Source organism: Haemaphysalis longicornis, unplaced genomic scaffold, assembly GCF_048455015.1.
Source record: "Haemaphysalis longicornis isolate Haplotype H1 unplaced genomic scaffold, Haemaphysalis longicornis Haplotype H1 scaffold_195, whole genome shotgun sequence".
In the NCBI taxonomy this organism is placed as follows: Eukaryota; Metazoa; Arthropoda; class Arachnida; order Ixodida; family Ixodidae; genus Haemaphysalis; species Haemaphysalis longicornis.
Genome location: NW_027526290.1, coordinates 46,068 through 62,553, shown reverse-complemented (window position 1 = coordinate 62,553; position 16,486 = coordinate 46,068). Strand labels below are relative to the sequence as shown.

The window sequence follows — 16,486 nt, the reverse complement described above, 5'->3', positions numbered from 1 at the left end:
AGTCTCCGCTCCACACCAAGTTTAGTGGAAAGACCTGTTAGTATGATGTCATTGGAAACGTCGTTCAAACACACGTTTTGGCATGAGAATCAAAATTTTAGCTTAAATTGATTAATTTTGCCCTGAATACAGCATCATTTGCTTCCGGACAAGTGGTGGGGGCACTATAGAACACGAAATCTTTTGAATAAAACAAACCTGTATTTTGTCTTTATGGCCCCTTTAAGCTCGGCATCTTCAGCACATTTCAGCTTGCCGCTGGTGAAGCAAAACATGCTTCCCGCACTGGCTTAGGCACTCTGTCAGTTTTCTGGCAGATTAAGCTCGCTGAATCGACCTTCATCGCGCCATTTGGAAGATCTCACTTCAGTTGTCTCCCATTTGGCATTGCCTCTGCGCCAAAGATATTTCAGAGACAAATGAACACCATCTAGGAAGAAATACCACAAGTCTTTTGTCACATGGATGGTATCTTCATTTGGGGAGCTACTGAAGAGGAGCACGAGACTCTTAGTACAGTTCTAGGACGTCTAGCCCAAGCGGGAGTCACGCACAACGAGGCCAAATGCCTGTTCAACGTTTGAGAGCTCATCTACCTTGGGGGGAAGGTCGGCCAGGAGGGCATCCGACTGGATGAAGCCGCCAAAATCAAGGCAGTCAGAGAGATGAAACCCCCAGTGAACAGAACTGAATTGCAATGAGTACTAGGCATGGCAACATACCTAGCTCGGTTTGTTCCCAACCTCGCCGAGGTGTTACGTCACTCTGCTCCTGTCCAAGAAGAAACAAGAGTTGTATGGGCTTTTTATCAACAAACTGCTTTTTACAAGTGGAAGCAGCTACACAAAGCACCGACGTCCTAGCTGCTAAGAAAACAGCCGTAACAGCTGATGCTTCTTCAGTTGGACTTGCAGCCGTTCTTCGTCGACAACAGGATAAAGGGTCATCACCTACGCCTCTCACCTCTTGACAGACACAGACAGGCACTACGCACAGATGGAGGAAAAAGCTCTAGTCTGGGCTGGCGACAAGTTCCCAAACTACCTCGTCAGTAAGCAGTTCCGTTTGGAAAGACGCTCATTCCAATGCTGCCCTCCAAGGCAGTGGATGGCCTCCCGCCACGGCTGCAGCGTCTGCATATGCACATGGCATAGCCTACATGTCAGGGGGGGGAGGGGAAAAGAACTTCTGGCTGCTGCGACATGCACCGCTCGCACATTCAGGTCCCTGGGATCCAGTGGAAGGAAAAAGTCGAGAGCTCCGTCTGCTTCGCAACATCGAGCGTGCCAAATCAAAGCGGCATGCCTGCAAGGACAGTCTGAAGGAAGACAGTCTGCGCATCCAGCAAAGACAATTTTGCAGCAAGCAATGGCCACCTAGAAGAGACCTGTGTCGGGAGGTCAAGCAGTTCTTCCATTTTCGCCATGGGCTGCTTCATGAAGATGAAACAGCTCTTTAGCATGGGACCAGAGCAGTAGTAGTTGCTCACTTGTGCCAACCAGCTATCCTGCGGCTACTGTATGAAGGACATTTTGGAGTCATGAAGCCGCTGGCAAAAGCGAAAGAGACAGTCTGGTGGCCCGCAATTTCGTGGGATATCGAAGGTATGGTCAAGCGTTGTCATAAACGTGCTGAAACCACCATCAGCAGGAAAGTGCCGCTCCAGCCGACACCATTTCCAGAAAGATCCTTGCAATGGACAGCAGTGGATCTTTGTTTCCAACCCAAGTGGTGGCTGATCGTCACAGATGCGATCTCCAGATACCTGGAAATTGCACGTCCTGATCAGCTATTGGCAATGACGGTGCTAACCCACTGCAAGTCAATCTTTGCTTGCCATGACATACCTGAAGTTGTTGCCACAGACAACGTACCCCAGTTCTCTACAGTTTCCGCGTCGGAATTCACCACCTTTGCTCGCGAATGCAGATGTTGAGCCAAGGCGTAGTGGGAACCGAGATATGAAGCTCGCCGCGGAACAAAAAACAAAAAGAGGAAGAGGATTTATTTGCATGTAGCCCAAGCCGGGCGCTCGATGCTGGACTTCCCTAGGGGCGAGCCTTGTGCCGCGAGAAGCAAGGCCCTAGCGTGAGCTGTGAGCTCAGCCTCTCCATCGCAACTAGCTGTCTTTCTCGTCGTCTTCATGTTCCGGAGCAACATGGCAATGATAATTTCCACATGCTTCAGCACGTCTCGTCAAAAGCTCACTACCTTCGGAGCAATGGTATGGCAGAAGCCACCGGGAAGATCATTAAGGCATCGACAATCTACATCACATTTGTGGCCTACAGGGCAACACAGCTTAGAAACTCCAGTCACTGATGGGATGGCCGTGGCATCCGAACTGCTGCTTCCTGTGCTGCCCGACGTCCAAGCCGTACACAAGCTCCAACAAACCGACAAGGAACGCCAGCATAAAGCTAACGACTGACGCCATGACCTGCACGACATTTTGGATGGAGAGGATGTCCAGGTGGCAGACCTCAGAAAAAAGAGAACAGTACTGCAAGCCCAGATCATATATTGTCAACGCAGGAGATGCAATTGTGCATTGGAATCAAACCCACCTCGTTCCTCTCTCTCAAACTCATCGTGGGTCAACACATGAAGCGCAAGGAGCTTCACTGCAAGATGAAGCAGCTGGTGATGCCAGGATACACCGCACAGCCATACCTCTGATAACCGCTCGGCCAAAGAAGGATACCACCTGAACCTCCCCCACACACGCACTCATTCTCAGAATAAGCGCAAGTCGTGAAGCTACCGGGTCTGCCTCTTGCCTACAGCACACAGTTGCAACCATCTTTAAAGCACCTGCAGACGTGAGCAAGGCACGCGCGATGTGCCTTTGAGTTAGGCGCGGCAGTCTAATGAAGCTGGTGTGATAATGCACAGAGCACATACCTAGCAGGCGACAGTCTGCACTAGGAAACAAAACAACCAGACAGCCGCAGATTCATAGCTTTCTCTAGTGCCACGCAAGAGTGAATCACAAAAACATGCTGACCATGAAAATACCATAACAGGTATCGGGAGTACTGCCCCTGGGAACTAGGACGGTTGCTCTGCACGAGATCTGCCACGACACTGCTACCATCTTTCCATTTCGGCGACATGTTTGCATATTTTTGCAATTCTCAATGTATCTGCTAATGTCAGCCTTCTGTAGCATCCGTTAGTAGCTTAATATAGCCACCAAGAGGCAGACCTGCCCAGCCATTCAAGGAGTGGGAACGGGCAAAGTTTTGGCATTCCGCATAATTGGATGAAGCGGAATTGAGGCACCTTCCAATTTCTCAGAGTAGAACTGGAATGGAATAGGGTCTGCCCATTTTGCAACACCGGTGGGCAGCTTCTGGAGTGCCGCAATGTCAATGCCTTCTTGTCAAGAAAGCATTACCTCGGTGCCTAGGAGCGCGAAGCTAGACAAGTTCATAATTTTTCTCATGTAGCATAATGGGGGAAAAAAAAAAAGTAAAGGTAACGGGTTAAAAAAAAAGCCAAATTCACCAAACAGGGGACTGTGTCAGCACACAGCTGGGCTTTCTTATCTAGAGGGTGTTGACCAGGGCAGCTTGAGCGCCACTATGTTACCAGGATGCAAAAAGAGATGCAACAGAAAAACAAAGACAGTACAGCGTGTTGTTGGGCTAGTTGGTGAATCATTTTTAAGAGTTGAAAAAACTGCGCATAAAGGACAAGACAATAAGAAAAGGACAGGACAAAGGACAAGACAATAAGGAAGGGACAATAAGGAAGACAAGACAACAGCAAGACAATAAGAGACAACAACAAGGGACAACAAGACAATAAGGAAGGGACAGACAAAGGACAAGACAATAAGGAAGGGACAGGACTATGCCCATCCTGTCCCTTCCTTATTGCCTTGTCCTTTATGCACAATTTTTTGAACCCTTAAAAAAAAAACTTCTTTTCACATCCTGATAACATGGTCGCACTCAAGCTGCCCTAGCCAACACTCTCTAGATAAGAAAGCCTAGCTGCGTACTGACGCAGTCCGAGAGTCCCCGGTTTGCTGAAGCTGACACTGCTTGTTTTTTCTCATTATGGGCCATACGAAATTTTTCTGTGCTATGAGAGGAACGCGAGGGCAGAGCTGGCCCAAGAAAATAGATAAGAGGTGCTGCCCCCAAAAGCGCCTTCCCCTTGCCGCTTGGCCGCACGTCACCGGAGCAGTGCGGGAAAGCCCATCACTGCAAGCGGGGCAATGCAGTGCCCATTTACGACCTTGGAAATAAGGATGCGAAACCATGAATGTCATGTGACAGGCAGAGACTGCGTCCACCCTACTACTCCCCCTCCAGCATTCAGAAGCAGCGCTTACCCTAGCAGACTTGTGGCTTCAATTTGGCAGAGCCCCTTTGCCACCATTTCAACATTTTAGTTTACGGTAGCCTAGATAAGAAAGCCTAGCCACTTACCGACCTAGATCCCTCCTGGGTTCCTCGATCAAATGATGCGCAGAGTTGCTACATATATTTTTGACTTGTAATGTACTTTTTTCTACATAGGACAACCTAAGGAGGAGTGACAAACTCCAAGACAGTGTCCAGCTCCAAGACAGTGAGATAAAGGTTCAGACAAAAAGGCGTCGACACCGCAGCACGGGCAAATGTAGTTTGCCAGCCATGCGTGTTTACTGCTACGTACTTATGCCAATTGTGGACTTCTTCCAGTACATTGATATTGGGCATGAGAAGCTCTTAGCAGAACCCATATTCAAAGATACTAGTGTGTGCAGGAACATTTGCAGCCCAAGCGTTGAGAGTACCAGCACCAGGAAAAGTGATTGGATGGTAGCCTCCCGCCATGAGGCAACCGTCGCAAGGTTTCATCAATCAGGCCCGTCTTTCATGCCCTGTGTTGCTCCACGTGCCGAGTTTCCTTCCTAGCACTGATGTGAACCTGCGCAGAACTGCCACGCGTTTTTCTTTTTGCCTGAAGGAATTATGGTTAATCATAGATTTCCAGGATATACCATTACACTAATACTCATTAAATATTTACATGATTAAAACAGTGCAAGAGACAGGACGAGAAAAGCGCAAGCTGTCCCTTGCGCTGTTTTAATCATGGATCCTTACCGACTCGCCCAGCTTCGCACTCTTGTTAAATATTTACACCTTGAGTCCATCGCATGAAATAAATGTTTCCTCCACATGAAATATACAAATAACCAAAGCTAAATGCAGCCTGATAGCATCTGTTTAATGTCAAAGAAAAATTACTCAGACTTTCAAACTAGCCCTACCCCACTTTTTTTTCCACAAGCTATTACTGAAGTGCACCCAAGAAATCGTAATTTCAGTTTTAATATTAGAAATGGCTAAATATATATTTCAACAAAATGATTTTGCTTGGAACACTTGCACAGCCCGTATAAACAGCCCTGTTGAATCCTTCACGGGGTGAAGAATTGTTCTATCAACATCACCATCATCACCGTGTTCAAACTGTGCCAATTAAAGCCGGCATCCCCATCTGTCTGTCTCCTCTGGCTTTAACATTTGGTGCCGACCATCCTGGGAAAGGGACCAGGGACCAACAGGAGAGTAGTTGGGATGCCAGTGGCTGCAGGCGAGTCAGCCCCAGAACCGTTCACCGCCGACTCATCCTGAGCCAGCTCGCTCCATAGCTGACTGTGACTGAACTGCGAAGTTCGAACCCCTTGAGAACACCGACGCCAACACTGGCGTATCTATTGTCTTCTTCGAGGGTCGCCGAGTTACCCACATTCGACCGACACCAAGAATTGACATCCCCGACCAACACAGCACTGACACAGACACGCACTGTCCCATCCAGTCTACCACGCTTGAGACGAACCCTATTAGTACCAAACATCGAGGTGGTGAGCTGGACGCTCTGCGTTCGTTGTGGAACCATGCCCAAACCGATTTCAAGATAATATTGACCAATAGCAACCGACTGTTAATTTTAGAATCTCGCCACGTACTAAAGCTGAAAGCTGACTTTCAAAGAACCTGCATGAAATGAGAAACGAACTTATCGAACTAGATTCAGATATTTCTTACTTGACAGAAGAGGAAATTGAGCAAGAGGGTGAGGAGGCGGATCACTACACGCTCTGCTTCTTAAAAGTGAACGCTTACCTCAACCATTCCATAAAGTGCCCCAGAACAAGCAATCCATAAAAATGAAGTCTACATCCATCATGATACAGTTGAACCCCTTTATAAGAGACACGTACCGAGGAGCAGTTTCTGTCTCTTACACAAGATGTCTCTTATAAGCAGGGAACCATGTTTTCACTTACTAATCAGACCCTAGTTCGATGTGGGCACCGTATGACTAACATAAGCTCAAAAGAACGCTACAGCATGTTGCAAAAGATTCATTATAATTTATGTTTGGCCCCCAGAATTTATGAAACAGTTCTGAATCTTTGTTTGCTTCATGACTGTATTTACACTGCTTTTTACAACCGATTCTAAAGCTTTCTTTCCTTTCACTGTTTGTGGAATCGTAGACGTTGAGTTCACAAGACTGATGAATAGCCATAGCGCACAGCTTCTTCCGCTGTGTGCTCAGGCTATTCATTACACTTGCAGGACTCAACATCTGCGATGCTTCTTGATTGGGAGCTACACGAGTGGGAGGGCCCGCATGTGCAGTCGCGCTCCAATGGATGGCAGTAAGCTTCAACCACTTCTGTAAGTTGCATTTCCATTGTCATTTCATAGTGACTGAACCACTGTGTGTTTGCTGAAGTTATAATAAATAGCGACTGCAGGCGTCTGTCGTACACCTGTGTTTCCACAATGGAAGCAACTGCAATTAGTGACTGGTGGCACTGCATCTGAAGTTAAAATGTCTTTTACAAGCGAGATTATTGATTAAAGTTCAAGGATGACTCGTCCCTTATAACTGACTGCCTTCTACATCCGATGTCTGTTATAAAAGAGGTCAATTTAATGGAAAAGATAGGGCGGCCAACCATGTGGGTGAATAGTGTCTCTTATACCCATTTGTCTCTTACATCCATGTCTCTAAAAACGAGGTTTAACTGTATAGCCATCTTTCTTGAGACTTCGAGAGAACTCTTATACTCGTTCGTTGAAAGCACGTCTCGGCCCATGAAAGGGGACGACAAGAACTTGTTATCTACTATGGAGCGTGGGGAAGCGCAAACAACCCCCGCCGAATCGAAAGTAGCACGAGTGCAAAGTGCCGTCACAGAAAGTGCGGCATGCATGCAGCCTGCTTATGAAGACATTGTTACCTCCAACAGGGTCTGTCTCGGAGAAGGCATCGTCGGCCTGGAACCTGCAGTCTATTGAAATTTTCCAACACCGTCATAGAACCGAAAAACAACCACAAGACCAAAACAAAGCGCAGCAAACTTGTAAATCGCTGATACATCCGATGCCTACCACTGAACACAACTCACAGTACACGAAGGCTCAAGATTCAAAGGAAGCCCCCGAAGGCAACCTTTCCACCTCCTACAGGAGCGCACTACTACCACCACCGAGCTCATGAAAAGATGCTGTCTCGCCATCTGGATACCAGTATAAAAATTCTGTCTGAGCCATTGTGACGACATTTGGCTTTTCTCACGATTCAATAAAGATTGAGGCACTGGTGGAAAGGAAGTTTATGAATCCTATGGATGTTACGTGACTATTACTGTCGTCCACCAAAACACCCAAATATCAGGATTGCGGACTAATTGTTCATCCCTTGGACGATTTTTCTCGTGGGCGGGAGTACAAGAGGGGACAAACCAGTTTGATCTGACAGGATGTAGTGACTTTTGGGACAACATCGAGTCTTCAATGGAGCCACACCTGCCTGAGCACCGGTGCAAGAATTCTTTGCTCCGCGCTATCGAGCCACAACGAGTCACGCCCATCGTACACCGCCTTCAGGACCTGCTCTGTATTGCACTATGTGTCAAGAAGCAGAGGGGACACGAAGAGAGACTTCTTCAAGCGGGAGCCGCGACACAGCATGGACATGTCCAAGGCCCGTCAAGGGCCATGGCGCCAATCAGCACGCATGGCTTCCCCTCAGGCGTTTCCACTAGGCAACTGCAGATCTCGGTGGGCTACAGCATCGTTCCTCCGTGAAGAACTTGCTAGCTAGACATAGGATGGCTGTTTGCAACGCCCAAGCATTACTGATACAAAGCGCCAGCAGGAAAAAGCACTCATTGCGCTCATGCTATGCTCATCGACATCCTTCGGAAGAGATTCCCACAAGATATCACAGTGGACTACCACTGAAAGAAAGCTCATGAAAGAACTCCCTCAGCTTCTTCACGAACGGACTCAGCCGATAGGCCCCTGCTGAACCTTTTTAGTTTTCTGCATGCCAATGTTGAAAGCCGCGAGAAATGTGCCGAAATTCCTGGCAGTCCGATGAGGCGACATGATCCACAACACAAACCCAATACTGCTTCAAATAAACACCAAGTTCCAACCGTATCTGTCGTCCACCATTCAGACAAGAGAAATTTGTCGTGCTGCTTCTGCAATGATACCAACCACTGAGCTGAAGACTGCACGTCTCCTGTCTCAGATGACGATAAGAAGGCTATTCTTCGCCGTGAAGGACAATGATTTTGTTCCTCAATGCGAGGACATAGAGCTTCACAGACTTCCACTCGAGAATTGTTTGTCATCTGCTCCACTGTACAGGAAACATTATGCACTAGGTTTTCTTAAATTAACGCCAATGCTCATTTTTAAAATCTTGGTGCATCATAGCTGGGACACCCTGCATGGCCCCCCAAGAAGCTACATGTACACATCCTCTACTCTGGGTTCTCTCAATGCTTGCATCAGCGCAGTGGTTTCCACTGAACCAAAGGCTTTTTCGTAGCCAACAAATGTCACATAAAGAGGTTTATTATACCCATTTTTCCACTGCCAGGTTGACCACATAAAAGTGATCCAGTGTTAAAAAGCCTTTTCTACATCCAGTCTGTTCCCTCGGTTGCTTGAAATCTAGGGCATCACTTATACAGTTAACTAGTATTCTCGTAAACAACTTGTATGCAACATGGAGTAGGCTGATAGGTGGGTAATTCTTGAGCTCCTAGCCATTACCTTTCTTGTAAATTAGAATTACATTTAAACTCTCCCAGGCCAGTGGTACCTTCCCTGCCTGGACACACGTTAAGAATAATTTTGCCAGCTTTCCTAGCGCAAAATTTCCCCCCTCTTTTAGTATATCCACAGTTATTCCATCGTCCCCTGCAGTTTTTGCACTTTTTGTTCCCTTCAGCACCTTTTCCGCCTCGTCTTTAGTTGCTGCTAGCAGAACCTCGTGACCCAATCTAGTCCGCTCACTACTATTTCCTGGCTTCATGTTACTGGCATAGAAATCTGCATTGAAGCCTTTTCACTACTTCATCATTTCATCCAGGTTGTTTCTTATATTACCACTATCATCTGCCATTCAATATCTGCTAATCGACCAGGTTTAGAGGAAATCCCCCAGGTGGAGTAGGCTTCTGCGAAGGAAAATTTCACATCCACCTTAATGCGACCATACGGCTACAAATAAGGAAAGCTGAACACCTTTCTTGAAACTTCGTAGTTGAAGGAAAATCCGTCCTGGTTGAGGACGAATTTTCCTTCAACTTGGGGATTTCCCCTAAATCTAGTTGATTAACACCTCTCCATCACTTCGAGTTGTTGATCAATTTGCTCTTGCACTACAAACAGCTAGCTAGCCTCCTGGTTAGCTCAGTTGATAGAGTGACTGCCCTAAATATCTGCTAACAGCAAGTTTCCTCTTTGCTGGCTTTGCTTAAAAGAGCCCTGCAACACTTTTTTCAACTTCTTTCAAACCCTGAAATGCTTTCAGAACATAAAAAACCAGCACAAGTACATAGACTGGGGACCTCAAAGAACCTCAGACAAAAATTGCTGCTCTGTGCCCATCAGATAACTAAGAAACTTTTTCAAAAGATTTTCCCCTCTTTCCCAGTGTTGACGTTGTTTGCACGCTCAAATGACGTCACTTGAGCGATGTCGCGAGTATTGGCTGGCCCCCATTCAGTCGCAGCAATGAACAAGTTCAATAGCCACGTTAAAGAAATTTGCAAAAAGTGAAAAGCAGAAACTGGAAGGCGAACCCGCTGCAGCGAGCAAACCACTCGGTGCCACTCTGTGCTTCCAGGCACAACGGAAAGAGTGAAAAGCGTCTGTCGGCAGTGTTGCAGGGTCCTTTTAATGTTTCTTCCATCTTTGCCTTGTTGTGGGCATGAAGTCACTCTTCTTGCTTTTGGCAATCAACTTCGCCAGCTGCACCAATTCGGTTTTGACACTTTCATATTTTTGCATTTCTCCATCAGTTGCTGCTCACACAGCTGCTGCTAAATCTACACTTTGTTCTGTAATGTTGCTTGAAACTCCAGAGCACTGTTGTCTCTTGGCGGCTGCGAGTTGGCTTTCCTTCTTCAGGCTCTCTTGAAATCTGGCTTTATTCTCCACCTCAATGTCCGAAACCATGAGGTTTGTCATTTTTATGGTCTCTTTTTACTCGTCAAATGCCCACAACTCCTCCAGAGCAGCACCAGATTTTATTTGCCCATAAAATTTCTATTGCGAGAGCAGTTTGAACAAATCAACAAATCAACAATGAACAAATCTCTCAACAGGCGAAGAAATGAGACCATGTGTTATACCACTGGGCTTTTCCACGTCCATTTCTTGTTTCCAAAAGAATCAGTTCTGTATCCTTAGGTTACTTCGCTCCAAAAATCCAACTCCCCCTTCCACAGTTTCCCACAACCTGTGTGCCAAAGTCTCCCATCCCAATATCGTGCTTACCTTATTTACTGCTGACTCTGCCTCTTTGTAGAAACAGCCTCGCCCTCGTATTTAGGTGCCTAGGCTTTAACTCGTACCTCCTACTTAGCACGACCACAACCTAATGCTGTACAATTCTTCCCTTTGTGGATAAGGAATGCCACCGTACCATTCTTGATGCCCTCGGTAGTGCTAACAAAACTAATGCCCACTAATCGATGATGGTTGGTTTTTAATGGCGCAAGGCCGACTACGGGCAAAGAGCGCCACGGAAGACAATGCCCACTAATCAACAACTACCTGTTCTTCGAACCTCCCTGCAATATCCCATTTACCACCGGGGAGTGTTCAGTAGCACGGCTCAGCTAACTAGCCAGGCCATGCCCCACGCTGCCAGGCTGCAGTGCAGGTGCTGGACCGACAGATCCCTGGCCCCCGAATAGCCGACCGGGGTGGCTGGTGGGCTATTCGAGGGAGCCTCATCCCGCGGTGCCGCCTGGCGAGATGTCTTCCCTTTTTCGTGTCGGACCGGCACAGTCCAGTGGGACGTACCCAGTCGATGCCGTTGCGCAGGTGTATGCCGACGAAGGGGGCGCGCAGGCTGGTGCGGATAAAGTGTCGCGCCCGGTTGAGGACCGCGTCGCTCCAGCTGAGGTGCGCCTGCAGGGCCAGGTTCTCCTGCTGCACGGGGAAGTTGGCCGGGGCGCCCACAAACGCCAGCACTGGGAAGCGCTCACTCGGGTACCTGCACGGCGGTCAGTGGACGATGCTCACTGCTCAATGGCTCAGCCTGACGAGCACCATCACTGAATATGATGCTGCCCTCATTGCCCCTTGCAGTCAATCAGTCTGCCATACTCTGGCTATGCCTAGCATGCCCAACACCCCTCAGCATTGTTGCCTCCATTCACTCTGTGACCTTGACTTGTGGGCTGCTTCACACTACACCAGAGCTACACAGGGGCACCTTTTGTAACATGAACCCAAAGTAACATCTCCTCGGCGTACACTTCTCTTATTAGTAACAGTGCCATTGACGGAACTAATTATAACTAACGGTGTGTGAATATTTTGAACTTTCCAACAGCGAAGCAAATAATGCAATATTCTGTTCAGCTTTGAACCAAATAGCACGGAAATTGACTCTTGGTAATTTCAAGTCGTTCCAAGTAGAATTTTCAGTTAACTGGAAGCGACGCAGTGGTCCCAGCAATTTGACATGCAATCCAATGAAAGAGAGACTTTTATTGAGCGACAAAGGGAAGCGTGGTGGCCGTAGGTTTGAGGTCTGGAGCAACGATGGCAGCTCGTTCCACCAAGGCGACCTGAACACCTGGGTCGGAGCTACCCGGCGCAAGAAGGCGCTTTTGGACAGCACCTCTTGCCTCCTTGGCACGAGGCCAACTCTGCCCTCCTGCTTCTTTTTTTGCATCCTGCAAACGTGGCTCCGCTCGAGCTGCCCCAATCAACGCCCTCTAAACAAGAAAACCCAGCTTCATACTGTGTCATAGTCCCCGAGTTACCAATTTTCTGATCAAATGATGCACAAACTGATCTTGTTTTTTAAAACCTGTACTGTTCCTGTTTTTCTTTTTCTAAATGAGACATAAGAAAAAAGAAAAGCAATAAATTTGTCTAGCCTCTAGCTCCTATTATAGACACCCAGTTGAAGCTCCCTCGACGAGCAGGTGTTGACACTGCGGCACTCGCAAAGCTGGACCAGCCATGCACAGGTATTTGTCATAATGCATTTCGGTTTGTTATTTTGCACTTGCTCTGATTTTGGTCTTAATGGATTTATATTAGGCATGACACGCCCTTCTCCGAACCCATATTTCAGATTCTTATCGTTGCATGAAAGTATGTAAAAATGCACGGCACAACTGCTTTTTAAAAGCAAAATTCATGGGTTATTAGTACTGAGAAAGGGAGCCACAAGCAAGTGCAAAGTGGAGATGATACCACCATACCACGAAGGCATGCAGAGGATGCTTTATGAATCAGGCTAATTTTTCACGCCTTGCGTTGCCCATACGCTGGGCTTTCCTTTTTTTATTTTTTGAGGTGACATGAATTGCTCCATGAAACTGGCATTTACAGTTCTTGCTCATAATCATATAGATTGTCAAAATATATAGCTACACTGTGATTACACTAATACACTGAAGCACTTGTGGTTGAAGTCACTGCAAGAGGTGAAGGCTGCCCCCATATAAAATCCAATATCAATAAAGCTAAGAGCAGCAGCAGGATAGCTTCTACGTGTTTCGGCCACATAAGAAGTTTGCAAATACTTTCACACGAGCTTTTTACTTTTTCTTCAGGCTAGTTACTCAAGTGTGCTTCAGAAATTGGAAATTTCACTTCTCTTATCAGAAATCACCCGCAAATATTCACTTCAATTCACAACTATTTGAACAAAATCATTATTAGCTTCGTATTTGCTTTGAGAGAAAAAATCTGTGTGAATATTCAGAATTTACAAATATCGAAGCAAATATCACAATATTCGATTGATAGCACTACTCGAACATTTCAAAAACATGCCCCGGCATCCTCGTCTCAGGGTGACGGCTTTCCTGCCCTTCTTCGGTGACCTGTGGTCAAAGGGCAAGAGGCCTTTCTCTCCTTGGCGTTGGGTCAACTCCCCCCTCGTGCTTCTCTTGTAAGAAAAAAAAAACATTCTTGTGGCCCATGATGAATAAAAAGGTACACAACAGGTTGAAAAAAAGATCCATTTCAGCAAACCGTGGACCATGTCCATACGCAGCTGGGTTTTCTTATCCAGAGACCAGGGAAGCTTGGGCGCGACCACTTTACCAGATGCAAAAAAAAATGTCTTTCTCTTCCTGATAATGTAGTCACGCTCAAGCTAACCCATCCTCAGACATCCTTTCTTTTTGAGAACACCAAAAAGTGTATCAGTTGCGGCTGGGTCCCGTCCAAAATCACCACGACCGAGTTATTCTCACCAGTTGTGCAACAAGACCAGGCAGCTTCCCCACACCACTCTTGGCCTGACTGGACTTTGGCTGTGCATACGGGCACAAACACCACTGTTCTATACAGGCAGTGCAGTTTGTCTACACTGTGCAGAGTTTGGCAACTGCAGGTCTACGAACAGCAGACCGAATTCACCTTTTTTCAGAGGCCAGCGAAGGATGACATTTCTCACGTGCTTCAAACGTCTTGCCCTGTGCAGCGCCGCAAAGCAAGGACAGGTCACACATCTCCAATGTGTTGTCCTGCTCGGGGTATCCCCCAGTGTCGGGCACGTCTAGCCATATGCATCAGGAGACAACGAAAAAGAAGCTCGCTCGTGTGGTGGCCAGTGAACACGTGCTGTGGAATGGCGACTCACATGTCCCTCCAGCGGCGTGCCATGTCCCCGTGGTGGATGTCGTACTGCAGGGGCGCGTAGAACTCGGACGCGTCAAACTCCACCCCGAAGGTGTCCCAGAAGGGCCCAAACGGGTTGCCTTCCTTGGCTTGGCAGCCCTGGCCAGACGTCCGCGCCTGGTAGCAGAACACTGCACCAAAAAGGACAACGGAAACACCCTTCTAGCGCTGGCCTAGCATCGTGCGATTAGCTTTATTTGGCGCCGATATAACCTGCACCACCAGCATCCTGCACTGCTTGCCACACTCTAGTGACCCCTTCTCTCGCTAAAGAGGCCAGTGTGTCGAAATACCAGTTCAGTTACGGTTCTATTTAAGGTGTCACTTCATTACGGTTCAGTTCCTGTTCAACTTAATCTCATACTGAACCCGTTCGCAACCAGTTTGCTAAGTCGAGTTACAGTTCTAAGAACCCCGATTACACGACTTTCTCAGGACCGTGAAAAAGCGTCGTCGTAAAATGCGGGAGTCGTAAAATCAGAACAATTACCCCTATAAATGAGTTCTGCGCGATAGATTTGCAAGAAACTTCAGTGTAAACTACAAACAAATGCTTTGCAGGGCTCATAAACCGAAATCACTAAATAAAAGTAAATGCGAAGAGAATCGTGCAGTCAGGTGCCAATCCCACTGTATTAACACAAACCTTGTACCGCAGTCCACTGCCACGATTCCCACCAGCCAGTGCAAACCATGGCACACATGATCACAACAAACTTATGTGGAAGCCTAGGCCTGTCAGCATCCCCTTGCAGGCGATTCACGGCTGAGTGGCAGGAATAAGCACCTGCACACTGCCCCCGTGACCGCTGCGCAAAAAGAGGAGACGCCAGCAGGGAGAGGGGGAGAGCGATTGTGCAGAGGAACGGGCGGCTGCTGGAGGGGAGAGAGACGAAAGATGAGACAGAGAGAACCGACTGAGCAGGGTCAAAATCCCACGCTTAGCATGCGCCGCCGGATAGCGCGGGCCAAGCAAGAAGCCACGTCGGATAACTTAGGCTTCTAATGTACTGTTTCTACGGGGACTTTGCCAGGACTCGACTAGAGTTCCTTTCCATCCTGTTTGATTGTGATGCATTTTACGGCTGTCACGCCTTGACTGCGCAAGCCTGGAGCATCAGTTCCATTCAGAAGTTCCCTGAGAAATTGCTCCCCTGAAAGCAGTTCAGTGCACCATGACAGCTGTTTCACCATCATCCATGTCTGTCTGGTGAACAAGGCTGTCTAATTGTTTTTTCCATGCCAACATTTCTCCAGACAAACGTGGTTTTGCTTTTTAGTTCCATCTAAATGGCTTTCTGAAAACTTGCTGATTTTGAAGACAGACCTAGCAACCCCTTGTTCCCAATGGAGGTAGTTGGTGTCACCTCGAACAGAAATTAAAGCACCACCGAATGCGAAACAAGATGCGTGTTTAAAACGACACGTACAAAACAAATCAATTGTTTTGTACAAAACAATCATGTAACCTCCATCTTGTTTCGCATTTGGTGGTGTTTTAATTTTTGCCGAAGATGGCCCCACTGGTGTTTAACGTCCTGCTTATTAGGTGGCCAAAAATTGTGCGAAATCTTCAGGCCCGCTAAACAATAAGCTGGTGAACTGTTTCAATGCTTCCGGGCGCAGAAATTCGCAGGACGGGTATAGGAAAAAACCACAGGGCATTGTACAGAGCACGGTAGGGGTGCTATTAAGTCCACTGATGGGGTTGCGCTGATGATTAACAAGAAGCTTCCTGCTGCCTTGTAAACAAACAAGCCTGACCAATGTCATGCCACATATTCTGTCAACACATCACCACACTGGGACGACAGAGCTCAGAATGTCTTTTATGCACCCTTGCCTTCTCTGCACAGTGTCATGTGGTAAAGCCACCACAGATCATGTTGCGACATTGATAAGGCTTGCGCATGCTTATGGGAAATTTTCTGATTTAAACCAACATATCAAATTGCAGAAGCATGCAGCAAATTGAATCAGCACTACTTGTGAAGTGCTGTTTTTAAGTATTTTAACACCTATAAGAACAAAAAACCACATGGCAGGCCCACACTTGAGACATGACGTTGTGTCTAGTTGTGACCAATGTTTTTAGTGAGTGTTACACTCCAAATCAAAATGAACAGCTTCCAGCCTCCACTTTCTTTCTATTTTTAAGAGCAAACGAAACGAACACCTCCTTGGCTACGCTTGCACCATTTCTTTCTATAACGTCGCGCCTGGCGCGAGATGTAGAAAAACTGCTCCCGAGAATCCTCGAAGCACAGTTTGTACTTGAATTC

At 47.2% G+C, this 16,486-nt stretch overlaps 1 protein-coding gene across 1 annotated transcript in view; it reads right to left on the bottom strand.

Annotated features, from left to right (window-relative positions):
- The window catches only part of LOC144166880 (GDP-fucose protein O-fucosyltransferase 1-like), a 47,780-nt gene that overhangs the window by 25,067 nt on the left and 6,227 nt on the right, over nt 1–16,486 (bottom strand). Inside the window, exons 3-4 of the mRNA XM_077696334.1 lie at nt 14,167–14,335; nt 11,358–11,550 (exon numbers count right to left, since the gene is read on the bottom strand). Of these exons, the coding sequence (XP_077552460.1) occupies nt 11,358–11,550; nt 14,167–14,335 (362 nt within the window). The remainder of the gene's footprint in view (nt 1–11,357; nt 11,551–14,166; nt 14,336–16,486) is intronic.